The sequence below is a fragment of the Rhinatrema bivittatum genome, chromosome 7 (assembly GCF_901001135.1).
Source record: "Rhinatrema bivittatum chromosome 7, aRhiBiv1.1, whole genome shotgun sequence".
Classification (NCBI taxonomy): domain Eukaryota; kingdom Metazoa; phylum Chordata; class Amphibia; order Gymnophiona; family Rhinatrematidae; genus Rhinatrema; species Rhinatrema bivittatum.
The window spans coordinates 38,426,244-38,453,707 of NC_042621.1; the positions used below are offsets into that span (position 1 = coordinate 38,426,244).

The 27,464-nt window shown below is 48.3% G+C and overlaps 1 protein-coding gene across 5 annotated transcripts in view; it reads right to left on the bottom strand.

Moving 5' to 3' along the window:
• PMFBP1 (polyamine modulated factor 1 binding protein 1) overlaps positions 1-27,464 on the bottom strand; it is a 1,053,891-nt gene that overhangs the window by 93,615 nt on the left and 932,812 nt on the right. For 3 of the 5 annotated variants that reach the window (XM_029608277.1, XM_029608278.1, XM_029608274.1), the window contains one exon: positions 387-446. The exons of the other annotated variants lie outside the window; for them this stretch is intronic. In XM_029608277.1, the coding sequence (XP_029464137.1) occupies positions 387-446 (60 nt within the window). The remainder of the gene's footprint in view (positions 1-386; positions 447-27,464) is intronic. 5 annotated transcript variants of the gene reach the window in all.

Here is a 27,464-nt window from a genome sequence, read left to right on the forward strand (position 1 = left end):
ACAGCAGCAAGCAAGCCTGGTCATGACAAGGTGAGAAGAACGTGTACTAAAGGAAGGCAGAGAGGGACAGAGGTGCCAGGGAGAGGAGAGTGGAAGAGAAGTTAGGGGGAGATAAGATCGGGAGAGTAGCTACTAAAAGTGGAAACAATTAATAATGGGACATTTCAATTACCCTAATATCAATTAGGTGTCTTCTCAAGGCATGCTATCAAGGTAAAGTTTCTAGATGCCATAAATGTATTTGGTCTTGCCTCATTATTCAGGGAACCTCAAGGCAAGTCATAAACAGCAATAAACAACAGATTCCAAATAACATGTCACGAACAGTCACACATACTATTAAAACCAACAATAATAAAATTATTCAATACACAAAATAATCTTACCTGACAATTTCCTTTCCTTGAATCCAGACAGACCCGTACAGTCGCAAGGATTATAGTCCTCTGTTAGCAGATGGAGATAGAGAACAATAGGTTTGCTGATATCACACTATATAAGGTCCTGTGCGATACTCAGTCTGCCACTATTAAATAAAAACAAACACTTTAAACCTACAACCATTATCTAACAAATAGGAGGCTTCCAAGTAGGGTCGACAACTGTCCAGATATTTTCTGGACTTCACTGATTTTAGGATTAAATGTCCAGAAGTCCAATGAAAGGTTAAAGGGTCTGGAAATTGTCCGCATTTTAACTTTCTGAGTAAAGTGCTCAGTTCTGATACTCCCCCTATGTCTTGAATGTAACAGAGTCTGCCCCACTTTTAGTGTTACATCAGCTCAGTCAGCCTCTGTAGTGGATAGGTTGCTGGCTGTTTGGCATGCACAAAGGTGAAGCATGGGTGGCGTGTGGGAAGGAGGCCCTCACTGGTTCTTCGCAGATGGGTCTGTTGTCGAAGATATCGCAGCTGAGATTCAATACCAAGAAGTGCAGAGTCATGGTTTGGAAATCTGAAAGAACTGTATTTGATGGGGGGTGAAGGGCTGATGTGCACGGAGCAGGAGAGAGACCTTGGGGTGATAGTGTCTACTAGGATTTGTAGGTGTGTGGGCCCTGGGCTGAAGTGATAGATGGTACCACCCACAGGGAGAAGCCCTGTGAGCCTCACCCTCCGGAGACGAGGTCTCAGTTGACGTTAAACACAGCTATAGATTAGAGTCTTTATTAAAGAGATAGAGAGACACTGCCAGTGAAACGGGGAGTGCAGGAGAAAGTCTCAGAGTCTGTAGTGGGAATACCTCTGTAGTGAAGATACGGCAATGGTCCGCAGAGCGGGGTACACCGATGAGGTTGCACAACAGAGATAATACAGTAGTGGTCCGTGGAGCAGGGTATGCCGGCGAGGGTTCCTCAGTAGAGGTGATACGGTAGTGGCCCGCAGCGCGGGGGACACCGATGAGGGTTCCCTATTTAGTGATGACATGGTAGTGGTCCGCAGCATGAAGTGCACCGATGAGGCTTCCTCACTAGAGATGGTATGGTAAAGGTCCGCAGAGCGGAGGTACTCACAGTAGTGAAGGTTCCAAGAGAAACCCCGGGGAACAGGGCAGGTAGCAATCTAAGGTGTTAGGCCCTCCGAGGAGTGGATAGCCAGAGACGAGAAAAGGACCCCCAAGGAGCGGGTACCTAGAGCATCTCACGCCAAAAAGGCAGCAACAGGAACGGGAAGTCTGTCGTGAGCGAAGCAGATTCAGCAATGAGGGAACTTGTTGCCATGTCGTAGGAAGGCAGGGCCAGCCGGCTTAAGTGTCCTGGTGGAATGACGTCATCCGGAGGGGACGCCCCCAAGGTTCCCGCCATGATGTGCTTAAGACTGGTCCGTGCGCGCGCCTAGGGGATTCCAAGGGCAAGATGGCGGTCGACAGCGTCCGTACCATCCATGGAGGCCTGGGAGTGGTAGGCAGGCCGGCGCTAGCTGGCGGAGGCCGCAAGTCTTCCCAACGGAGTCAGTGATGTGAAAAAAGAGGTAAGCAAGAACGGGCGTAACAGTGTCTAATGATCTGAAGTTGGCGAAACAGTGACAAGGTGATAGCTAAAGCTAGAAGAATGCTGGGCTGCATAGAGAGAGGAATATCTAATAAGAGAAAGGACATGATGATCCCCTTATACAGGGACTTGGTGAGGCCTCACCTGGAGTACTGTGTTCAGTTCTGGAGACCGTATCTCCAAAGGGACAGAGACAGGATGGAGGCGGTCCAGAGAAGGGCGACCAAAAAGGTGGATGGTCTTCATAAAATGACTTATGAGGAGAGATTGAAGAACCTAAATATGTATGCCCTGGAGGAGAGGAGGAGCAGGGGTGGTATGATGCAGACTTTCAGATACTTGAAAGGTTTTAATGATCCATGGTCAACAATGTTGAGATTACTACCTGATAATCTCCTTTTCCTTAGTGTAGACAGATGGACTCAGAACGAATGGGATAGTATCCGCGTGCTAGCAGTTTGAGACGGATCTGACGTCAGCACGGGGGTATATATATCCCCACAGGAAGCATAGCAACTCAGTAATCTTCCTTGCAAAAGCTGTTATGGATATGTGTACTGACGCTCAGTGAAAAGTGAAAACAGGATTCCCCTGACCGATTGATAGGAGCTGGAGACCGCCAGCATTCACAACCGGAAGGCGTTGACACCTGGTAGAGTGTACGCTCTTATGGAAATAGATGACATGGCTTACCTTGAATCGGTGAAACCCATGCACACAGGCAGCTGGGCGGGATGCTGAGTCCATCTGTCTACACTAAGGAAAAGGAGATTATCAGGTAGTAATCTCAACATTTCCTGGCGTGTAGCCAGATGGACTCAGAACAAATGGGATGTACAAAAGCTTTACTCCCAGCCTGGGCGGGAGGCTGCCTGAGGACCATGTAGTACCGCCCTCGCAAATGCTGAGTCCTCCCTAGCCTGGACATCCAGACGGTAGAACCTGGAGAAGGTATGGAGGGAGGACCATGTCGCCGCTTTACATATTTCTGCAGGCGACAGCATCCTGGATTCCGCCCAGGATGCCGCTTGCGCTCTGGTAGAATGAGCCTTGACCTGTAGAGGCGGAGACTTCCCAGCCTCTACGTAAGCTGCTCTGATAACTTCTTTAATCCAGCGGGCGATGGTGGGCTGCGAGGCCGCTTCACCTTGCTTCTTCCCGCTGTGCAGGACGAACAGATGGTCCGTCTTTTGTAGTTGTTGTGTCACTTCCAGATATCTAGGCAGTAATCTGCCAATGTCGAGATGGTGCAATAAATGCCCGTCTTCAGATTTCTTCAAACCTGCCATGGTAGGCAAGGATATAGTCTGATTAAGGTGAAACTGTGAAACCACTTTAGGTAAAAAGGAGGGAGCCGTGCGAAGATGGATAGCCTCTGGAGTGATTCGCAGAAAGGGATCACGGCAGGACAGTGCTTGTAGCTCTGAGATGCGGCGTGCTGAACAGCCAGCCAGCAAGAACACCATCTTCAAGGTGAGAGACCGGAGAGACAGGCCCCGAAGGGGTCTGAAGGTAGATCCCGCAAGGAAATCCAAAACAAGGTTGAGGTTCCATAAGGGCACAGGCCACTTCAGTGGTGGACGAATATGCTTGACTCCTTGCAGGAAGCGAGAAACATCCGGGTGCTTGGCGATGGTCTTGCCATCCCTCCTGGGACCATAGCAAGACAGCGCAGCCACCTGAACTTTGATGAAGCTGAGGGAGAGACCCTTCTGAAGTCCATCCTGCAGGAAATCCAACACAATAGGGATTGTGGTCGCATGTGGATTGGTGCCATGAGTGTCGCACCATGCCTCAAATACTCTCCAGATCCTTACGTAGGTGAGGGACGTGGAAAACTTACGAGCTCGGAGGAGTGTATCTATCACGGGCTCCGAGTAACCTCTTTTCTTCAGTCTAGCCCTCTCAATGGCCAGACCGTAAGAGAGAATTGAGCTGGATCCTCGTGGAGGATGGGACCTTGACGTAGAAGGTGCCGGAGAGGAGGCAGGGGAAGAGGCTCCCCTGCCAGTAGTCTTCTCATGTCTGCGTACCAGGGTCTTCTTGGCCAGTCTGGTGCCACTAGAAGAACTAGGCCCCGGTGTTTCTGAATCTTGTGGATGATGGCACCCAGCAGAGGCCACGGAGGAAAGGCGTATAGCAGAGTCCCTGGAGGCCACGGCTGGACCAGGGCATCGATTCCGTGTGAGAACGGGTTGCGCTTGCGGCTGAAGTATCTGGGTACTTGAGCATTGGACTTGTCCGCCAGTAAATCCATGTCCGGAATCCCCCAGTGATCCACAATCATCTGGAAGGCTGTGGGTGACAGCTGCCACTCTCCCAGGTTTTGACTTTCTCTGCTGAGGAAATCTGCCGTGGTGTTGTCCTTCCCGGCAATGTGGACGGCGGAGATGTCCTGCAGATTCGCTTCTGCCCAGGCCATCAGTGAGGCGATCTCCAGAGATACCTGTCGACTTCTGGTTCCGCCTTGACGGTTGATGTATGCCACTGTGGTGGCGTTGTCGGACATCACTCTGACTGCTCTGTTCTGCAGTCTGTGAGCAAATCGCAGACATGCCAATCGGACTGCCCGAGCCTCTAGGCGGTTGATGTTCCACGCTGACTCTTCTCTGTTCCACCGCCCTTGTGCGGTAAGTCCTTCGCAGTGGGCACCCCAGCTGCTCAGGCTGGCATCCGTGGTGAGCAGAGTCCACGTGGGAGAGGACATCTTCGACCCTCTGCTCATGTGGCTGGGCTGCAACCACCACCGTAACTGGGTCCGTACTCTGGCAGGCAGAGGCAGGTGCGTGGAATAGTTCCGTAGACGGGGACTCCAGCGAGAGAGCAGGGAGTGTTGTAGAGGTCTCATATGGGCCCGTGCCAAAGGTACCACTTCCAGGGTGGATGCCATGAGACCGAGAACCTGCAGGCAATCCCAAGCCAAGGGCCGACTGGTTCCCATCAAGTATTGAATAAGCGTCTGAAGTTTCAACCTTCTCTTGGTAGTGAGACTGACTGTCTGCCTGTGTGTCGAACTGTACTCCCAGGTATTCCAGTGACTGGGAAGGCTGTAGGCAACTCTTGCTGAGGTTGATTACCCAGCCCAAGCTTTCCAGGAGGGCGATCACTCTGTCGGTTGTCCGATAGCTCTCCTCTCGTGATTTCGCCCTGATTAGCCAATTGTCTAGGTAGGGATGGACCAGAATTCCTTCCCGCCTGAGCGCTGCTGCTACCACGACGACCACCTTGGTGAAGGTCCGCGGTGACGTGGCCAACCCGAAGGGCAGAGCCCGGAATTGGAAGTGGCGTCCTAAAACCTTGAAGCGTAGGTAGCGCTGATGATCCGGATGGATCGAGATGTGCAGGTATGCCTCTGACAGGTCTAATGCCGTGAGGAATTCTCCTGGCTGTACTGCGGCCTTGACGGAGCGCAGAGTCTCCATGCGAAACCTCGGGACCCGTAAGTATTGATTGACGGACTTGAGGTCCAGTACAGGCCGAAAGGTGCCCCCTTTCTTGGGCACCATGAAATAAATAGAATAGTGTCCAGAATTCACTTCCCAGGCAGTTACTGGGATGATGGCTTTCGAGGACAGGAGCCTCACCAGGGTAGCTTCCAATGCTGCCTTCTTGTGTATGGGACATGAAGATTCCACAAACTTGTCCGGAGGGAGATGATGAAAGTCCAGATAATACCCCTCTCGGATGATGGCGAGGACCCATTGGTCCGACGTAATCTCGACCCATCTGGGGTAGAAGAGGGTTAACCTGCCCCCTATGGCTCCGTCCCCCAGATGAATCGGCGGAACTTCATTGGGAGGCGCGGCCGGGACCCGAGCCCGGGCCTGCTCCCCTCTGCGCTGCTTGGTCCGAAAGGCCTGATTCCTGGCCTGAGGACGCGGCGCCTGATAGCAACTCCTGTAAGGAATGAAGCGCTGTGAACCCCTGCCCCTGGAGGGCCTTGGAAAGGCGCGCTGACTCCTTCGGAACCGATCTTCCGGCAGTCTAGGCACTGGAGAGGCGCCCCATGTACTGGCCAGTTTATCCAGGTCGCTGCCAAAGAGGAAAGAGCCCTTAAAGGGCAATCTGGTGAGGCGTGTCTTTGAAGGCGCATCAGCTGACCATCTCCGGATCCAGAGCTGCCTCCTGGCGGCTACGGAGGATTAGATCCCCTTAGCAGTTGTCCGGACCAGGTCTGAAGCAGCATCCGTGAGGAACGAAAGAGCGGACTCCATGTCAGCTGCTGGAGCGTTGTTCCTGACCTGTGAGAAACAGGCACGCGTCACCACTGTGCAGCAGGCTGCAATCCGCAAAGAGAGAGCTGCCACCTCAAAGGTCTGTTTCAGAATGGCGTCCAGTCGCCGGTCGTGAGGCTCCTTGAGGGCCGTCCCCCCTTCAACTGGAATAGTAGTGCGCTTGACCACAGCGCTAATCAAGGCGTCCACCTGAGGACATGCCAGCAGGTCCTGGATAGCCGGTGCAATGGGTACATGCCCGTCAGGGCTCGGCCCCCTTTGAAGGAAGCCGTTTGTGCCGCCCATTCTAAATCTATCAGTTGTTGTGCTGCTTGCAAGAATGGAAAATGGCGGGCTGTAGGACGAAGACCTTCCAGCAGAGGGTTCTGCGCAGAGGGTACCGTAGCGCTGGGACCCGTAATATCCAACTCCGCCAACCACTGCGACACCAGGTCGGAGAGATCCTCTTTAGGGAAGAACCGCCTCATGGTTCTATATGGTTCAATCCCTGGGGGAAGTTCCCCTTCGTCCGGGAGTTCGGACTCGTCCGGTGAAAACTCCTGGTCTGACTGATCGGGGCTGTCCATCGGCGGGAGGTGCCGCTCACGATAAGGGCGTCAGGGTCCAGGAACAGGTTCTGCCGCAGCCGCCGCCGCAGTCGCGGCCACCACAGGCACTGCAGAAACCGCAGGAACAGCAGGGCCTGGACGGGAAGCCATTTGCATCTGGACAAAAGCATGAATCCCCTTAAAGAGATCCACCCAGGAAATTGAAGCAGCCTCTAATCGCCCGGGTACAAGATCCCCCGGGATTCCCGATTGGTCGAGACTGCCCATTAAATCCGGGGTAGCCGTTGGGGAACTGTCCGCAAATCGTGGCTGAGACTGGTCCTGGCCCGAGGGTCCCACGGCCTCCTCACATTGGGCACATAGGGAGTCTGGCTCTTCACTGTGCGTGGCTCGCAGCTGGCATGCAGAGCAGAGGCCGAGGGCTTTAATGCCGGAGGCAGGCGGCACCCCCGCTGAAGACGCTGAGGCATTCTGTTCCATTGAAAGTATGCGCTGGATGAAAGCGGCCACAATATATGCTTAATACAACAGGCGCACAATGAAATGCGGCAGCAATATGCGCTTAATACAACAGGCGCTCAATGATATGCGGCAACAATATGCGCTTAATACAACAAGTGCTCAATAATATGCGGCAGCAATATGCACTTAATACAACAGGCGCTTAAGAACGCTAAGTGATATATCATACGCTCTCCATAATAGGTGGTCATGAATACACGCCCAACAGTGTCCAACAGGCTCTCAGCAATAAGCGGTTAGCAATACACGCTCAATGGCATTTAATATGCGCTCAGTAATATACAGGCAGCAATACAGCCGCAATGGCATTCAATATGCGCTCAGCAATATGCAGTTAGCAATACCCGATGAATGGCCGTCAATACGCTCTCAGCAATATGCGGTTAGTAATACACGCTTAATGGCATGCAATATGCACTCAGCAATAGGCGGTTGGCAACATCAGTGGAACCTGCGTACAATAATCAGGTCAATATACGCACAAGGAGGAATAGAGCTGCGCCCGTTACGGGCGCCCTACCTGAACGAGGCCCACAAAATGGCGCCCTCCTTGGCGTGCCACGCCGCCGATCCTCGATTCCTTCGGAGACCAAAAAGAAGATGTACGCCTCACCTGATCCTCGGCGCTTTCCGGCTGGAACCCGGGCGGTTTCCGGCTGCGGGGAGAGCGGGTAAGTACCTTCACCACCGCGATTGAGGATATGCACCCGCTACCTCGTCCACGCCGGGATCGAGGCGCCTAGTATGCCTCACCCGAACCTCGCCCGGGGGCTATGTCCCTGCTGCGGTTCGGCCAGACCGAGGACTTAACTCACCGAGGGATCACGGAAATCACCCCGGGCAACTCTACTAGGGGAGGGACCTTAGGGTATCACCGCAGGAGTGCGGGGCTCAATGGTTTTGTAGAAATTAGAAAGTAGAACCTAGAAATATAAGAAGAAAGAAAATTAAAGTAGCCTTGGAAAGCACGCTCAGCGAGCGTGCAGGCACTCCAAACTGCTTTGGAGACGGAAATTACTGAGTTGCTACGCTTCCTGTGGGGATATATATACCCCAGTGCTGACGACAGATCCGTCTCCAACTGCTAGCACGCGGATACTATCCCATTCGTTCTGAATCCATCTGGCTACACGCCAGGAAACAAACCTTTTCCATTGGAAAAAAATCAGTAGGACTAGGGGGTCACAATTTGAAACTCCAGGGAGGAAGAATCAGAACCAATGTCAGGAAGTATTTCTTCACAGAGAGGGTGGTGGATGCCTGGAATTCACTTCCGGAGGAAGTGAAGAATAAAACTGTGAAGGATTTCAAAGGTGCATGGGATAAACACCGTGGATCCATAAAGGCTAGAATGAATGAATGAAGAAAAGAGCCATGGGGGTGGCTTGCTGGAATGGTGGCTACTACCTGGTGATTACTACTTTTACTCAAAAAGCCTTCACACGGTTAATGCAACTCCAACATTGCTCTCTGAACTACACAGTCTGGGTAAACAAATAAGCATGGGGGTAGCTTGCTTATTGTGGCGGTTACTACCCTAAACCAATTAAGCCTGATACTTCACTTTGAATGCATATCCAGCGTTGCTCTCTGCATCAATGGCAGGGGGAAATGTGGAAAAGAGGATTTACATTCAGACAACATCCAACAAGGCATTGATCTGTGCAGTCTGGGTAAACAAGCATCGGGGTAACTTGTTGATGCGGCGGTTACTACCCTTAACCATCAAGCTTTATGCTTCACTTTTGATGCAACTCCAACATTACTCTCTGCATCAACGGCAGGGGGTGTCAGGAAATTCAAATCAAACAGTTACCTACAAGGGCCCTGATCTTGGTGGTTGGTGAAACAGATAAGTATGGGAAAATAAGTATGGGAGCTTGCTGGGCAGACTGGATGGGCTGTTTGGTCTTTTTCTGCCGTCATTTCTATGTTTTTATGTGGATGGCTGTGAAAGCTTGTGTCACATACAGGCTCTCACAGCATACACACACATAATGTGTCTGTGAGGGACAGAGAGCCTGTGTATGTGAGAGAGGGAATGTGTGTGAGAGCATAGGCATGTATAAGAGAAGGTGTGTGTGAGAGAATGAATGTATTATTTTAGGTGTTTGTGTATGTGTGTGAGATAGAGAGAAGATAGAGTTAGAGTGGTCCTCCTTCCCCCAATCCATGACAATCTCAGGGTGACTGGAAATCAAAAGATCCTAGGTATGGAGAGCAGGAGTTTTAAAAATCCTTGTTTTAATTATTGGGTGATGTTTGATGTTTCTGCTGTTTCGAAATATTTTGTTGGTGTTTTGGGAAATTTATAACAAGTTTTTTTTTAAATTATTGGATGTTTGTTGGCTGTTTTAACATTTTTTTTTATTAGTATGATTTTAGTAATATGAATGTTTTATGTTGATTTTATTGCTTGATGTTTTGTGAGGAATTATGATGTTTGTTTTTCCATTGTTGCATTACATAATACATCCAGGCTTGTGGATTCTAGTTTGGTTTTTGTTGGCACATTTTTATTTATACATTATGGTCTTTCTATTTTGTTTTGGTGAGGGTCTGTTGTGTGTAACGTTAATTCTTGTTGTGAAAATGATGGTACTTTTCATCACTGGCTTTTATGGCATTATGGTTATCCCTTCTTCATTTCTATTTTAACAGAAAGCAGTTTTGAATGTTATTGCTGAAAATATTTTTTCATACACATTTTATTTTCACTGCTGTTAGTAGATATTAGATATTAGGGGATTATTTTAAGCAAGGGATGGACTTAACCAGTGTTCCCTTTAAGCACTGCATTGCTGACAGCATAAAAGTGATAGGCTTTTTGCATCAAAGAAAGTAATGTTTACAGGGTAATGTAACCAAATCTTTTTGCACACACCAAACCAATCTTTAAAGGGAGCACTTGATGGGGTGAAGGAGATTGGGATTGGATCTTGAGAGGGGTTGGTTTAGAGAGGAAAAGAGTGCTCTTAGGGTTGGCTCTTGGGGAGGGAAGGTAGTAGTGTTCAATTTAGTTAAAAGTTAATTTCTTGGCATTTTCACAGTCACATGACCAGTGACCAGCAGTATGAATATATGTGACATTGTAAAATTTGGTTCAGTGTGCCATGAGGATCAAGCAAATTTGAAAGTGTGCCCTGCTCTAGTTAAATGAGAAACTGAAACACTGGTTAAATCTCAGGGGATGTTTCTCCACAGTCCCACTGCCTGACTCCGCCTTGCAGCTTCCCCCAGTTCCTCCCTGGGAGGTTCCCCAGGCCAGGTACTCCAGTATCTACTTTTACCACGTTTCTTCCAGGGTGTCACAGCTATGGATTCAGGTTCTCTCACCCTAGTTGGTGTGCTAGGCTTAAGCATAGTCCCAGGTTGCCTTAGTAATTCAAAGTCCCAAAATCATGAACTAACAAAGCAACTCTTTCCTTAATACTCACACATGCTACTCGCAGTTGCTTCTTGTACAGCCTAGGACTGGCTTGCGCTTTATGGGCCTGGTTCGAGGGGAATCAGGCCCTACTGCCACCTCCCACTGTAGTCTGCAGCTGAGGTTTGAATTTCCCCTTTCACTATGGCTGTGTTATACCCGTCGGTCGCAGACGGCTGAGACCACATCTACTTACATCCTGCACTGCTCTCCTGCCTTCCCTGGGTCTGTTCACGGCGCAGGCTAATCGACTTCTCGGCCACCATGAGGAGCCATGGGGAACGCGGCTAATCTCCACGTTCCCCATGGCTCCTCATGGTGGCCGAGACGCCGCCGCCACCCACGTCGACTTTTGGCCTTCCTAAGCGCATGCGTACTGGGCTCTCCTTTAAAGCCTCTTTGGCGAGAACCTTGGGGATGTCCCTGATTGATGATGTCATCGGATCAAGATACTTAAGCTTCACCTTCGCTCTCAACTAGCCGACTTGGCAACAAATTCCGTACGTCTCTACTAGCTCCTGCCTCCGTGTTCCCGTGGCTACGCTATTGGACTCCGTTGGACTTTGGACTCTGTCCGGTACCCGCTCCTCGGGGGCCAGTGTGCGCACCCTACGGTGACTTGGTCTCCTGGCCTCCCCTGCTCCTCGGGGTGGTTCTGCGCTTCCTGAAGTCCTACCCTACAAGGCTCCCCAGCTCCTCAGGGCTGCTCTCTGGAACACCTTTACCACTCGGGGGTTCTACTTCAGTGCTTCCCCGCTCCTCGGGGTTGTGCCTACATGCTATACAAGAGACTGTCAGCACCGCCCTGCTCCTCGGGGCAGTGCTCTCTCATTACACTGTGACTGTCCGCGCTTCTCCGCTCCTCGGGGTCACGCTTACATGCTACAAAGACTGCCAGCACTTCTCCACTCCTTGGGCAGTGCTTTCATACCATACAGAGACTGTCAATGCTTCCCACTCCTCGGGTTTTCAGCATACGTCATTATTGGAGACCTGTCTCGGGCTTCCCTACTCCGCGGATTGACCTATGTCACTACATCTGCACCTCCTTTGCTCTGCAGCTCCACCCCTCGGGGTTGCCTCTCCGGAATACCTCTTGCACGCCAGTCTCGCGTCTCTTGCTTTGCGGCCTGCCTGGCGCCTTCCCCCTCAGGTGTCTCTGTCCAGGTATTAACTCCAGATTGTTTATCTACTGGGGAATTCCTCCTGACTCCTCGGGACCTCTCCACAGACACCCAGAGCTCCTTTCTGTGCCTGACCTCACCTCCCGACGGTGTGGTAAAAACTCACATCTCGGGCCAAGGGTCCACATACCCACAAACCTTAACAGGCTGAAACTACATGGCAGTGTTTACTTAAAGCTCCTGATATGCAGACTCCCTCAGTGTATCCTCTTCTGGAGGGGGTTTCCATTACTCGTCTCCAAGGTCCATCAGCTCAGGCTCGTCCTCAGGACTGCTTAACACCACCGTCTCCATCTCTTCTGTCTCTTCTTCTGGTTCTAATAGAACTCTTTCCTGTTCCTGCCACACCCCTCCTCCTGACAAGCTGTCAACCAACTCCCACCATACTTGGGCTCTCTCCTTCCCTCAATGAAGTTCCTCCCCCTCCAGAACCTGGAGTTGGAGTCTGATTTCTATTCTGGCTTCTTTTACTTAAAGGATCTCCTTCCCAGCTTTTCCTTACAGCCTGTCTTGTTTTATTGACCAGTGGGATATAATGCCCATCACATTATGTCACTATATTTTTGGGCTGGGAACTACCTACTGTGCCTGAATTGCAACTCACCTTGAGCTTCGGTTTGAAAAAGTGAGTAATTAAATCCAAATCCAAAATCCAAGCAAATACAAGTTTAAGAACAGTCAAGAATAACACATCAAAAGAAAAACAGTTATTGGCACATGATACAGCAATGCCGGACAAGCATTCACACTGCAATTATTGGCTGTAGGTTCACAAGTAACTGTGCATACACGAATATTACTTTCCTTACCTCTCCCCGCTCACAGTACAGCTTCAGTATTTAGGATTGCATATATGTATATATGGTTTCATTACTTCTCCCAGTATGGCTTCTGGTTGTTGGACTGCTTTTAACCATGTATATATGTACATCACCTTCCTTACCTATCGCCCCTCACAGTGCAACCTAAGAACATAAGAAACTGCCATACTGGGTCAGACCAAGGGTCCATCAAGCCCAGCATCCTGTTTCCAACAGTGGCCAATCCAGGCTACAAGCACCTGGCAGGTACCCAAACACTAAGTAGATCCCATGCTACTAATGGCAGTAATAGCAGTGGCTATTCCTTAAGTCAATTTGATTAATAGCAGTTAATGGACTTGTCCTCCAAGAACTTATTCAAACCTTTTTTAAATGCAGCTATAATAACTGCACTAACCACATCCTCTGGCAACAAATTCTAGAGCTTAACTGCGCATTGAGTGAAAAAGAATTTTCTCTGATTAGTTTTAAATGTGCTACTTGCTAACTTCATGGAGTGCCTTCTATTAACTGAAATAACTGATTCAAATCTACCTGTTTTAGACCTCTTATGATTTTAAAGACCTTTATCATATCTCCCCCCTCAGCCATCTCTTCTCAAAGCTGAACAGCCTTAACCTCTTTAGCCTTTCCTCATAGGGAAGCTGTTCCATCCCTTTATCATTTTCGTTGCCCTTCTCTGTACCTTCTCCAGTGCAACTATATCTTTTTTGAGATATGATGACCAGAATTGTACACAGTACTCAAGGTGCGGTCTCACCATAGAGAGATACAGAGGCATTATGACATTTTCTGTTTTATTCAACATTCCCTTTCTAATAATCCCTAACATTCTGTTTACTTTTTTGACTGCTGCAGCACATTGAGCCATTGTCTTATCCACTACGATGCCTAGATCTTTTTCTTCGCTGGTAACTCCTAATAGGATTATTTTTCCCTATATGAAAACCTTCCACTTGTCCACATTAAATTTCAACTGCCATTTAGATGCCCAATCTTCCAGTCTTGCAAGGTGCTCCTGCAATTTATTACAATCCGCTTGTGATTTAACTACTCTGAATAATTTTGTATCATCCACAAATTTGATAACCTCACTCATCGTATTCCTTTCCAGATCAGTTATAAATATATTGAAAAACACCGGTCCAAGTACAGATCCCTGAGACACTCCACTGTTTACCCTTTTCCACTTAATCCTACTCTGTTTCCTGTCTTTTAACCAGTTTATAATTCACAAAAGGACTTTTTAGTTTTCTTAGAAGCCTCTCATGAGGGACTTTGGCAAATGCCTTCTGAAAATCCAAATACACTACATCTTCCGGTTCACCTTTATCCATATGTTTATTAACCCCTTCAAAAAAAATGAAGCAGATTTGTGAGGCAAGATTTCCCTTGGGTAAATCCATGCTGTGTTCCATTAAACAATGTCTTTCTATATGCTCTGTGATTTCTTTAGAATTGTTGTTTCCAGTATTTTTCCAAGCTCTGAAGTCAGACTCACTGGTCTATAGTTTCCCAAATCACCCCTGGAGCCCTTTTTAAATATTGGGGTTATATTGGCCACTTTCCAGTCTTCAGGTACAATAGATGATTTTAATGATAGGTTACAAATTTTAACTAATAGATCAGAAATTGAGTTCCTTCAGAACCCTGAAATGCATACCATCTGGTCCATGTGATTTGCTACCCTTTAGTTTGACAATCTGGCCTACTACATCTTCCAGGTTTACAGTGATTTGGTTCAGTTCATTTGACTCATCACCCTTCAAAACCATCTCCGGAACCGGTATTTCCTCAACATCCTCATTATTAAATACAGAAGCAAAGAATTCATTTAGTCTTTCTGCAATGACCTTTTCTTCTCTAAGAGCCCCTTTAACCCCTTGGTCATCTAACAACTCCCTCACCGATTTCTTGCTTCGGATATATTTTTAAAAGTTTTTATTATGAGATTTTGCCTCTATGGCCAACTTCATTTCAAATTCTCTCTTAGCCTGCCTTATCAATGCTTTACACTAACTTGACAATGCTTATGCTTTTTCCTATTTTCTTCAGATGGATCCTTCTTCCAATTTTTGAAGGATGTTCTTTTGGCTAAAATAGCTCTTTCACCTCACCTTTTAACCATGCCGGTAATTGTTTTGCCATCCTTCCACCTTTCTTAATGCGTGGAATACATCTGGACTGCGCTTCTAAGACTGTATTTTTAAACAATGTCCACGCTTGTTGTACACCTTTAACCTTTGCAGCTGCACCTTTCAGTTTTTTTCTATTTTCCTCAATATTATCAAAGTTTCCCTTTTGAAAATTTAGTGTTAGAGCTATAGATTTACATACTGTCCCTCTTCCAGTCATTAGTTCAAATTTGATCATGTTATATTCACTATTGCCAAGTGGCCCCACCACCATTAACTCTCACCAAATCCTGCATTCCACTAAGAATTAAATCTAATATAGCTTCCTATCCCATTGGTTCCTGGACCAATTGCTCCATGAAGCAGTCGTTTATTCCATCCAGGAACTTTATTTCTCCAGCATGTCCTGATGTTATATTTATCCAGTCATTATTGGGGTAATTGAAATCTCCCATTATTACCTCACTGCTAAATTGGTTAGCTTCCCTGAATTCTCTTAGCATTTCATCATCTGTCTGACCATTTTGTCCAGGTGGATGCTAGTATACTCCTATCACTAAACACTTACCAACAAACATGGGATTTCTACCCAGATAGATTCTACTGAGCATTTAGTCTCTTGTATGATCTTTATCCTGTTGGACTCTATATCCTCCCGGACATAAAGTACCACACCCCCACCAAGTTGATCCTCTCTATCATTGTGATATAATTTGTACCCTGATATAGCACTGTCCCATTGGTTATCCTCCTTCCACCAGGTCTCTGAGATGCCAATTATGTCTATCTCATCATTTACTGCTATACATTCTAACTCTCCCATCTTACTTCCTAGACTTCTGGCATTGGCATACAGATATTTCAAAGTGCATTTTTTGTTTACATTAACAACCTGCTTTTCAGTTGATAGGAATAGAAACACAGAAATGACGGCAGAAAAAGACAAATCGGCCCATCTAGTCTGCCCAGCAAGCTTCCACACTTATTTTCCCATACTTATCTGTTTCACCAACCACCAACTTCAGGGCTCTTGTTGGTAACTATTTGATTCAAATTTCCTGCTATCCCTGTCATTGGTGCAGAGAGTAATGTTGGAGTTGCATCAAAGGTGAGCATAAGGCTTATGGTTAAGGGTTGTAACCACCGCATTAAGCAAGTTACACCAATGCTTGTTTACCCAGATTGCATAGATCGATGCCTTGTTGGTTGTTGTCTGAATGCAAATTCTCTTTTCCACATTTCCCCCTGCCGTTGAAGCAGAGAGCAACACTGTATATGCAGTCAAAGTGATGTATCAGGCTTAACTGGTTTAGGGTAGTAACCGCCGTAATAAGCAAGCTACCTCCACGCTTATTTGTTTACCCAGATTGTGAAGGTCAGTCCTTTTTGGTTGTTATCTGAATGCAAATCCTCTTTTCCACATTTCCCTTTGCCGTTGAAGCAGAGAGCAATGTTGGGGTTGCATTAACTGTGCAAGGGATTTTTTGAGTAAGGGTAGTAATCACCAGGTAGTAGTTAACATTTCAGCAAGCCACCCCCATGGCTCAACTCTTCATTCCCATCCTCTAGCCTTTAGGGATCCACAGTGTTCATCCCATGCTGCTTTGAAATCTTTCAGTTTTAGTCTTCACCACTTCCTCCGGAAGGGCATTCCAGGCATCTGTGAAGAAATACTTCCTGACATTGGTTCTGAGTCTTCCTCCTCTCTGGAGCTTCAAATTGTGACCCCTAAAAATAATTTTGAATTCTTTAGCTCAGATGCTTCTGTACTTATAGGCACATATATTACATTTGCTTTTATTGGAACCTTTCTGTTGGCATGCCCTAACTCTCCTGTTTCATTAGTATTCTTCACAGATACATTCTTCCGAACCATGCACTGCTGGGTGACTATCGGCTTTCCCCCGTGTTCTAGTTTAAAAGCTGCTCTATTTCCTTTTTAAAAGTTAGCACCAGCAGCCTCGTTTCCACTCTGGTTAGGGTGGAGCCCATCCTTTTGGAAGTCTCACCCTGCCCCAAAAGGTTCCCCAGTTCCTTATAAAATCAAATCCCTCTTCCCTGCACCATCATCGCCTCCAAGCATTGAGACTCTGGAAGCTCTGCCTGCCTCTGGGGACCTGCACGTGGAACAGGAAACATTTCAGAGAATGCCACCCTGGAGGTTCTGGATTTGAGCTTTCTACCTAAAACCCTAAAGTTGGCTTCCACAATCTGTCTCCCACATGTTCCTACATCATTGGTGCCCACATGTACCACAACACCCAGCTCCTCCCCAGCACTGTCTATAATCCTATCTCAGTAATGCATGAGGTTTGCCACCTTTACACCAGGCAGGCAAGTTACCAGGGGGTCCTTATGTCCAACAGCCAACCAGCTATCTATATTTCTAATAATTGAATCTTCAACTATGATGGCCGACCTAATCCTTCGCTCCTGGGCAATAGCTCTGGGAGACTTGCCCTCAGTGTGAGAGGGCAACACATCACCAGGGTAATGTTCTCCAACCGGGAGACCTTTCTGATCCAAGGCAGCACCGGGGCTGCCAGACTGGATTTGGGACTTGGCTATTATGTCCCTGAAGGTCTCATCAATGTACCTTTCTGTCTGCCTCAGCTCCTCCAGGTCTGCCACTCTAGTCTCCAGAGATTGGACTCATTCTCTGAGAGCCAGGAGCTCTTTGCACCGGGTGTACACATACAGTCTCTCACGGCAGGTAAAAAATCATACATTGTTGCGATCTCCACCGCTTCCCCCCCTATTCGCTCTGCGCTTACCTACAGTGGTGGAAACGCCGCTCCCGCGGCTCTGCCGGCCCTCCAGGGCGTCCGCCATTACCAGCTCATCTCCCTGCCGCCACGCACGCGCGTGAGGACGCGCACTATGGACGCACAGCCGCCGGAAGTCTGGCCCCGCCCGGGCTAACGACACCACGCCCCAAGCCTGATTTAACCGGCATTCGGTTACCGTCTCATTGCTTTGCAACGAGGGTCGCTACTGGTTAGTAGTTCTGAGTTGCGCTTCGCTTGTTCCATGTTCCTGACTTGACTTCTGCTAGTTCCTGACTCCGCTTCTGCCTGCCGCCTGCCATTGACCTCAGCCTGTTCCTGACTCCGCTTCTGCCTGCCGCCTGCCATTGACCTCAGCCTGTTCCTGACTCCGCTTCTGCCTACTGCCAGCCACCGACTATTGCCCGTGCCTGATTCCTCTCCTGCCAGCTGCCAGCCTGACCTGGGTTCGTCCACGTTCCTGCTCGCAGGTTGCTTCATCTCACGGCATGCTACAGACTCTTTCTGCTCACAGTCGGTTCCAGTTCTCAGCACGCTACAGACTCCGTTCCTGCTCACAGCTTGCTTCAGCTCATAGCACGTTACAGACTCCAATCCTGCTCACAGTCTGTTCCAGTTCTCAGCACGCTACAGACTCCGTTCCTGCTCACAGCTTGCTTCAGCTCACAGCATGCCACAGACTCCGTTCCTGCTCATAGCTTGCTCCAGTCCACAGCACGCTATAGACTGTATCTGCTCACTATCTGCTCCAGCACACGCCGGACCCAACTAGCCCACGGACTACAGCATTCCTATTGGACTACCTTATCATACTCTCTGCCCAGGCCTTCTTCTACTATAGAGACTCTCACTGTTCTCCTAAGTCCCAAGGTTCTAGGACCCTACGGGCTCCTCCTGGGGGGTTCCTGGTTCCCGGGTGAAGACCTCTGCCTGTGGCTCCGCCTCCCGACCTGCCCTATCATTGGGGTAGTTCGGCCCAAGGGTTCACTCCTGGTCTGCAGCTTCCCAGACTGCAACAGTTTGCAAGGCCATGGACTCGGCGGAGTCCCCTAGTCTACAGGCTATCCCTGGGATGGCGCAACGCCTTCAACAACAGCAACATTGCATCGATACTCTTGCTGCCACCGTGGACCAGTTGGTCTCTCGTTTAGAGGCTTCTACTCGTCAAGGGCCTCCTGCACCGGCATCTGTTCCTAATACACAGCTGCCCGCTCCCAGCAGGTACGCCGGGGACAGTAAAACATGCCGTGGATTCCTGAACCAGTGTCAAGTATGGTTCACCCTGCTACCATCCCAGTTTCCTTCTGAGGCAGCCAAGGTAGCCTATATCTTTTCTTTATTGGATGGCAAGGCCCTAGACTGGGCTTCACCTTTGTGGGAACGCTCCGATCCTCTGCTACAGAATCTCCAGGATTTCCTTCTTCAGTTCCGGCTAGCCTTCGATGATCCTGTGCGTCAGTCCACGGCGGCCTCGGAGCTTCTGCACTTCTGACAGGGCACGCGCCTGGTAGCAGAATACAGTATTAACTTTCGAACCCTGGCCATGGAGCTGGCATGGCAGGATGATTGCCTAACGGGAATCTTTCTCGAGGGCCTGTCTGGTCGATTCAAAGATGAACTGGCAGGAAGGGAAATCCCTGATGATTTGAACGACTTAATGGACATTGCGGGTAAAGTAGACCACAGTCTTCAGCAGCGGGATAGAGAGAACCGTTCCTCTAGTAGAAGTCTGCATCGCCTGCCTGCCTCCTCTAGGTCACCCCCGCTGAGGGCTTCTACCCCTGCATCTGAACCCATGCAACTGGGCAGGTCACCACTTACTCCGGAAGAGAGAAGCCGACGGCGCTCTCTGGGCCTCTGCCTATATTGTGGGGGCAAAGGAGCGTCCGGGAAATGCTCGTGCCTAGGTTATACCGAGGAGCTACACCTAGGCGCTACCGGATCAGCTCCTCCCTGCACACTTCCTGTAACCCTCAAATACCCCGGTGGGGAAATCCAGATTCGGGCCTTCATCGATTCTGGAGCCGAGGGGAACTTTATTGTGGCCGAGCTGGGGACGCAACTTGCCCTGCCTACCGTACCAAAGGTTCCTCCTCTACGGATCTCCTCGATCCGAGGGACTTTGCTTCCTGGGATTATCTCTTGTTCCACGAAACCAGTGACTCTGCAGACAGGCCTATTTCACTCCGAGGAAATCTCTCTACTTGTCCTGGAACGAGCAGTGCATCCGCTGGTGTTGGGACTTCCGTGGCTTCGTCAGCACTCTCCCGTCATTAGATGGGATGATTTCCAATTAGTCAGCTGGGGTTCTGCCTGCTTTGAACGGTGCCTACACCTCCCACGTTCTCCTCAGTCTCTACATCTCTGTTCCTCGCACCTTCTGCCTGAGGCCTACCAGAATTTCCAAGATGTCTTCTCCAAGGAGATGGCGGAGATTCTTCCTGAACACAGGCCGTTTGACTGTCCCATTGACCTGATTCCAGGTACCACACCGCCCCGTGGCCGAGTGTATCCTCTATCATTGCCCGAGACCAAGGCAATGTCCCAGTACATCTCAGAGAACCTTGCCAAGGGGTTCATCCGTCCATCCCGTTCACCGGCAGGTGCCTGATTCTTTTTTGTGGCCAAGAAGCCTGGCTCGCTTCAGCCGTGTATTGATTACCGCGGCCTCAACGCCATCACCAAGCGAGACCGGTACCCTCTCCCGCTTATCCCGGAACTGCTGGATCGTCTTCAAGGGGCTCGTATCTTTACGAAGTTGGACCTTAGAGGAGCTTACAACCTCGTCCGCATACGTCCAGGGGGCGAATGGAAGACGGCATTCAACACCAGAGACGGGCATTACGAGTACCTCGTGATGCCCTTCAGGCTTTGTAATGCCCCCGCCGTCTTCCAGCACCTCATGAACGAGGTGCTTCGAGAGATGCTCCATTCCCACGTGATAGTCTATCTAGACGACGTACTCATATACTCTAAAGATATGGACTCTCACCGCCAGCATGTCCGCCAGGTCCTCCAGGCTCTCCGAGCTAACCGTCTGTACGCCAAATTGGAGAAATGTGTCTTCGAGGCCGAGTCTCTGCCTTTCCTGGGCTATATTATCTCCGCTACCGGCTTCTGTATGGACCCAGAGAAAGTAGCGGCCATTACGAAATGACCCCGGCCCACAGGTCTTAAAGCCCTCCAACGGTTTCTGGGCTTTGCGAACTTTTATAGACATTTTATCTCACGGTACTCTCACCGGGTGGCTCCTCTCACAGCCCTGACCCGAAAAGGAGCTGATGTTAAGCACTGGCCTGATGCTGCGGTTGCAGCCTTCTCTGATCTCAAGGAGGCCTTCCTCTCTGACGTCTGCCTCCGGCACCCGGACCCCTCACGACCATTCATCGTGGAAGTCGATGCCTCCAGTATCGCAGTGGGAGCGGTCCTCAGCCAGCATACCGACTCTGGACAACTTCTTCCTTGCTCGTACTTCTCCAGGAAGTTCTCGCCCGCTGAAAGCAATTACTCCATCGGGGACAAAGAGCTGCTAGCAATAAAACTCGCCTTCGAAGAATGGAGACAGTGGCTCGAGGGCTCCTTGCACACCACCACTGTTTACACGAATCACAAAAATCTAGAATTCCTGACTCAGGCTCAACGACTGAACCCTCGCCAAGCCCGCTGGGCCTTGTTTTTCAGTCGGTTCGACTGTTTTACAGTATCGCCCTGCGGCCAAGAACCTCCGGGCAGATGCCCTGTCCCGCACCTCCTGTGCTGAAGAGGACCAGGAGCCACCTCAATTCATTTTGGATCCCGCTAAGGTTCGTCTGTCTGCCATGACTATCCTCTCTCAAGACAGGACGGTGCTCTCGCGCCGGGACCGGCTGACCGCCTTACGTTGGGCTTACGACTCCTTGATCGGAGGACATGCTGGACGAGAAAGTACCCTGGAACTTGTTAACCGGTATTACTGGTGGCCTAACATCCGGCGTGATGTCGCCTCCTATGTAGCCTCCTGCCCTAACTGTGCTCGCCAGAAGCCCAGTCCTGGCTCCCCTTGCGGGCTCCTCCACCCGCTTCCGGTCCCCACTGAGCCATGGACCCACATAGCTACGGACTTCGTAGTAGACCTACCTCCGTCTGATGGACATACGGTCATCTGGGTCACGGTTGACCGTTTTTCGAAAATGGTCCATCTAGTTCCTCTTCCGAAGCTTCCCTCTGCACCCGAGTTGGCCCATCTGTTCGCCCAACATGTCTTCAGACTCCACGGTCTTCCCCAGGACATAGTGTCGGACAGAGGCCCTCAGTTTGTAGCCCGCTACTGGAGAGCGCTCTGCAGATGCTTTAAGGTAAAGCTCAGTTTTTCCACAGCCTTCCATCCTCAAAGCAACGGACAGACCGAGAGGATGAATAGAACCTTAAAGGCATACCTCCGGGCCTTCATTAATGAGAGGCAAGACAATTGGTCTGAGCTCCTGCCCTGGGCCGAATTCGCATATAACAACCAGGTCCATGCTGCTACTGGCAAGTCTCCATTCCATCTGGTGTACGGAAAGCCGTTATGGCCTCCGCTGCCGCTGGAGGCTCCCAGTGCCTCACCTGCTGTTCAGGTAACTGCCCAGCAGCTCCAGGCATTGTGGCACATGACGCTAAGACAGCTATTCCGCGTGGCCGCTAGGGCCAAACAGACAGCTGATCGCCATCGCCGACCGGCCCCCACGTTCCAGCCAGGGGATAGAGTCTGGCTCAGCACGAAGAATCTGCACCTCCGACTTCCCTCTCGGAGATTCGCTCCGAAGTTCTGAGGACCATTTCGAATCGCTGAACGAGTGGGCCTGGTGTCCTATCGGCTAAGATTTTTTAGTTTAAATTTCTTTTATTATATTTGTAAAAATCATACATTAACAATAACATAAAATAGCGCAAACAATATGCACCATCAACAGAAATATTCTTCGATACAACAAACATGATACGTCATCACAAACATGGCAATAACCAAAGGCGCATTACCAAAATTATAAACAGAGAAGAAAAAGAGGAAGAATGCGAAAAGGGAAAAAAAAGGGGAAAGAAAAGGAGAGAAAGAAAGGAAGAGAAGAAAGAGCAAAGAGCACCTGAAAAGCACTTAGGTAAAGGAACGGAGTACCGGAGAATTGTTGGTGAGAAATGTAGTAAGGCTGAGAGAGACATTATAAAGACTTAATGTAGACGTCAAGCGGCTTCCATACTTGTGCCCATTTACCAAGACGACCAAATTTAACAGCCATGGCTCGTTCATACTTAGTATATAAACAAACAGTGTTCCACCAAAGAGGTTCCGAAGCAGATCACTCCGTTTCCAGTTTGACAAAACATTATGCTGCCCAATATTGAGAAGGAAATCTAATAGTTTCCGTTGGGGTAATGGGAGATGTAAGTCTGGGTGAGCTCCTTTGAGTATAACTATGGAGTATGAGATAGGAAGGCTCAACAGTAGGATGGAAGAAATTTTTTCCCAGATCTGACTCCAAAAAGTAAGAGTGAGGGGGCAATCATATAACATATGTGATAGCGTCGCCTTAGGGGCGATACACGACCAACATTGATGCGAGCTTATAAGGCCAGCTCGGTGAAGTTTCCATGGGGTCCAGGTAATTCTATGGAGAGTAAACAATGATGTCTGTGTCAAACTGGAAGAGAGGGAGATGCGTGAGGAGACCGTCCAAATATAGTTCCACATTGATACAGTAACTTCAAGACCAATATCTGAGGACCATGTCGCCCTAAGGGTGGAGGATTGGACCCCAGTGAGGCGACCAAAAAATTTATAAAGGTGCGACGCTAGATGTCCCATAGTACCATATTTTTTATAGAACTTCCATAGAAAAGGGTCCATATCTGAGCAGGAGGAGTATAATTTATTATCTTGTATAGCTGCTTGCAATTGTCGCCAGGCAAATTGCTGAGTCAACGGTAAGCCAAATCTCTTATGTAAGTATGCAAAGGGTACTAGATTCCCAGCCTGCACCACTGAGGAGTGTGTCCAAATATTACATCGTTGCCATATGGGCCAGGATGGGAAAGTTTCTCCAACTTTAATAAGTGGATTACACCATAAGGGGGCTAAGCTGGAAGGCTTCCAGCCTGCAGAAGCGGCTGGTCGCTTGGCATCTATTTCTAAAAAAGCACGGTGCAGCGATCTCAGTATAGGATTGGAAAATACAGAGGGAGGTAGGGCCACCCCTGGAAAGCAATAGGTAGGCAAAGGATCCAGTAAAGTTGGTTCAACCAATAGCCAGCGCGGGGGTTCGACATGGTCCCGCTCAAAATCAAAATAATGATAACCTTGCTGTAACATAAAAGCCAAATGGTAAGAATAGAAGTCCGGAAAATTCACTCCACCCAGTTGCCTATCCCTCTTTAGTTTGCTAAGCGCTATGCGAGGAGCCTTATTATTCCACAGAAATCGGGTTAAAATTCTATCCACTTGTTTATAAAAATCTACGGAAAAAAAAAACCGGGATCATACTCAAAGTATAAGTGATTTTAGGGGCCAATATCATTTTGATTGTATCAAGCCTACCCCACCAAGTTAAGTGAAGGGGAGACCATCTTAAAATGAGGTCTTTAATGGTTCTTATAATGTTAGATTCGCCATAAACCATAGTCTCTTGTGGATCTGTAAAAAAAAAAAATCCCTAAATATTTGAGTTGCATGGATTTTTTCTGAACAGGGAGGCTACGATAATTCAAAACAGAGGCCAAATGATTAAGCGGTAACAATTCAGTTTTATGCCAGTTGATTTTATAACCGGATAATGATGAGTAATCCGAAATTAAAGCAAAAAGGTGCGGGAGTGAACTTTCCGGCTCTTGTAAAAACAAAAGGACATCATCCGCGTATGCGGAGAGTTTAAAAGTGAACGATCCAACAGATACTCCGTGAATGTGTTCAGACTGTCGAATTGCTGTTAGTAGGGGTTCCAAAGCCAGGTTAAAGAGCAATGGCGAAAGGGGGCAACCCTGTCGAATGCCTCTATGGAGGGAGAAAGTCGGGGAAATTTGTTGATTAATGTATAGGAACGCCTTAGGAGATGTATATAGAAATTGTATCCAAGACAAAAAAATAGGACCAATACCATACCATTTCAGGGCGGCAAATAGAAAAGGCCATTCTACACGATCAAAGGCCTTTTCAGCATCTAGTGATATGGCCACTGTCGGTACAGAAGAAGAAGAAGCAGCCTGTTGAATATGCATGAACAATCTAGTATTGTTGGTTATCAGGCCAGATTGGTCAGGGTCGATTAATGCCCCCATAACTCGGGAGAGCCGGGTAGCTAAAATTTTAGTGAATATTTTGTAATCCGTATTTAAGAGGGAAATAGGGCGATAATTTGCTATAGAGGTCTCGTCTCTACCAGGCTTTGGAAGAACCACCACGCAAGCTTGTGTAAAAGACGAAGCTGAGTCAGTGTGAAGAAGAAAGGAAGAGAAGTAATCATGTAAATGAGAAGTCAGAATCTTCTGAAAGAAACAATAAAAGTCCGTTGTGAAGCCATCTGGTCCAGGGGCCTTTTTCTGCGCCAGAGAATTGATCGCAGAGGCGATCTCAGCAGATGTTAGCGGTGAATCTAACGATTCCAGTTGTGCGGGAGATAAACTCGGGTGTTGAAGTTGTGCAAAAAAATCTTGGAACATTTCTGGTGTAGGCGAAATTTCTGATTGGTATAGGTGCGCGTAGAAGTCGCTGAAAGCTTGTAAAATATCAGAGTCCTCAGTTAGTAAGTCGTTAGAGGAAGAAAGAATCTGCGATATCTGTTTCTTTTCCGATTTCTTCTTTAAATAGGATGATAACAGATGACCACATTTGTTATTACCCGCATAGTATTGTGCTTTCGTGTGCGAAACATGAAGTTGGACTTGTGAGCTGAGCAAATTATTATATTGATATTTAGCTTTGACCAATGCAGCTAAAGATATTGATGATGGGTGCCTGATGTGTTCCAACTCAAGAGATGCCACTTCCTGGTGCAGGGCGGTTAAAGCCTCTTTCCGTTGTTTAGACCGACGAATGGAGAAACTGATAATTTCCCCACGGATTGTAGCCTTGAAAGCTTCCCATATTATGGCGGATGTAACTTCTCCCGAACTGTTGTTTTGGAAGTATTCAGTAATCTTTTCTTCCAGGAAAGGCTTGAAGTCAGGATCCTCTAAGAGAGAGGAGTTGAAACGCCATTGTCTGTAAATCAATTTAGGATAACTGAGGTTACAAGTAAAAGAAGTAGCCGCATGATCAGACACCAGGATAGGATATATGCGTGTATCCAAGACTCTTGGTAGCAAGGATTTATTGATGAGAAAAAAGTCTATTCGTGAGTATGATGAATGAGGGGAAGAGAAAAAGGTGAAGTCTCTCCCAGTGGGGTTAGTCAATCGCCATGGATCTGCAAATCCATATGTGGAGAGAAGATGTTGCAGAGTTTTTGTGAATTTGGAAATAGTAATTTTAGCATCAGACTGTTTATCTAAAATAGGATCTAAAGGTTGGTTAAAATCACCACCTATGATGCATGATGTAGAGTCCAACTGAAGCAAGTTCACAAAGACATCCTGAAAAAAAAGGGGATCATCAATGTTTGGTGCATAGATATTGAGGATAGTAAACTGCTCATTCTGGATAGTTAGGCGTAATAAATTCCATCTGCCATCAGGATCCGCCAATTGATCTGAAACCATCGCCGTTAAGGATTTATGGAGGAGGATGACAGTACCTCTTTTTTTCTTGAATGCTGCACTGAAATATACTTGACCCACCCACTGTTGTTTAAGCTTTAAAGCTTCAGTTGCGGAAAGGTGAGACTCCTGCAAAAGCGCAATGTCCGTTTTGATGGATTGAAGATAAGTGAGAATCTTCCTTCTCTTAATTGCATGTGAAAAACCGTTGACGTTCAAGGAGACTATTTTGAAAGACGAGATACTTGTCGCCATTAGCTCATAGAAAACAAGCAGGCCAGCCACATGATATACCTAAGCAACCGGTATATATATTGGAGATATGTAAAAGAGTGAAAAAAGCGATGTCCAGGTGCGTAGAGGATAGAAAACAGAGGAAAAAAAACCAAATATACAAAGCGTCTCATTAATACCGTAACAATGTACTGAGTCAAAAATAGAGAGGGCAGTGTTAATTCACACTGGCTTCACGTAGAAAATAAAACGGGCCTCAAGGCAGGCCAGGGTGACGCCCACATCCCTCGCTCCCAAGAACATGATTCCAAGTAAATATAATGGTCACACAGGGGACATAACATCCCTTTTCATAAAGACAGCAGGCATACTGTCAGGCCAACAAACTGATTAGGACAGGTACCTTATGTACCTGTAATCCAGGGTAGATTGTGAGATAGCCATGAAAAGACAAAACAACAGTCAGGTCACCATGGAGGCTGTGAAGTCGGAGGAAGATAGAAATTCCTCCAGAACTTGTGGATCTTGAAAAATCTGGGTTTTGTTATTTATGGTGACCCTCATTTGAGCTGGATACAATAAGCCATATCGCGCTCCCAGGGCTTGTAGACGTGGCCTCAAATTCAATAAAGCTTTGCGCCGATGAGCGGTAGTTTTAGCCAAATCGGGTATAAACAAAATGGATTGCCCTTGGTATGTGATTGGTGTTGGATTCGTGGACCCTTGGGCCGATCGGAACCAGAGGATGAGTTGCTGAAGATGTTTGCAGCAGTGGCCCCGACCGGGAGGCGGCAAAGACGGTCTCGTGGATGGCTGAAGGAAGGCCTCTGGAAACCCTATGCGACCAAGGGCTTTGGCGAGGAAGAAGGAGACGATGGAG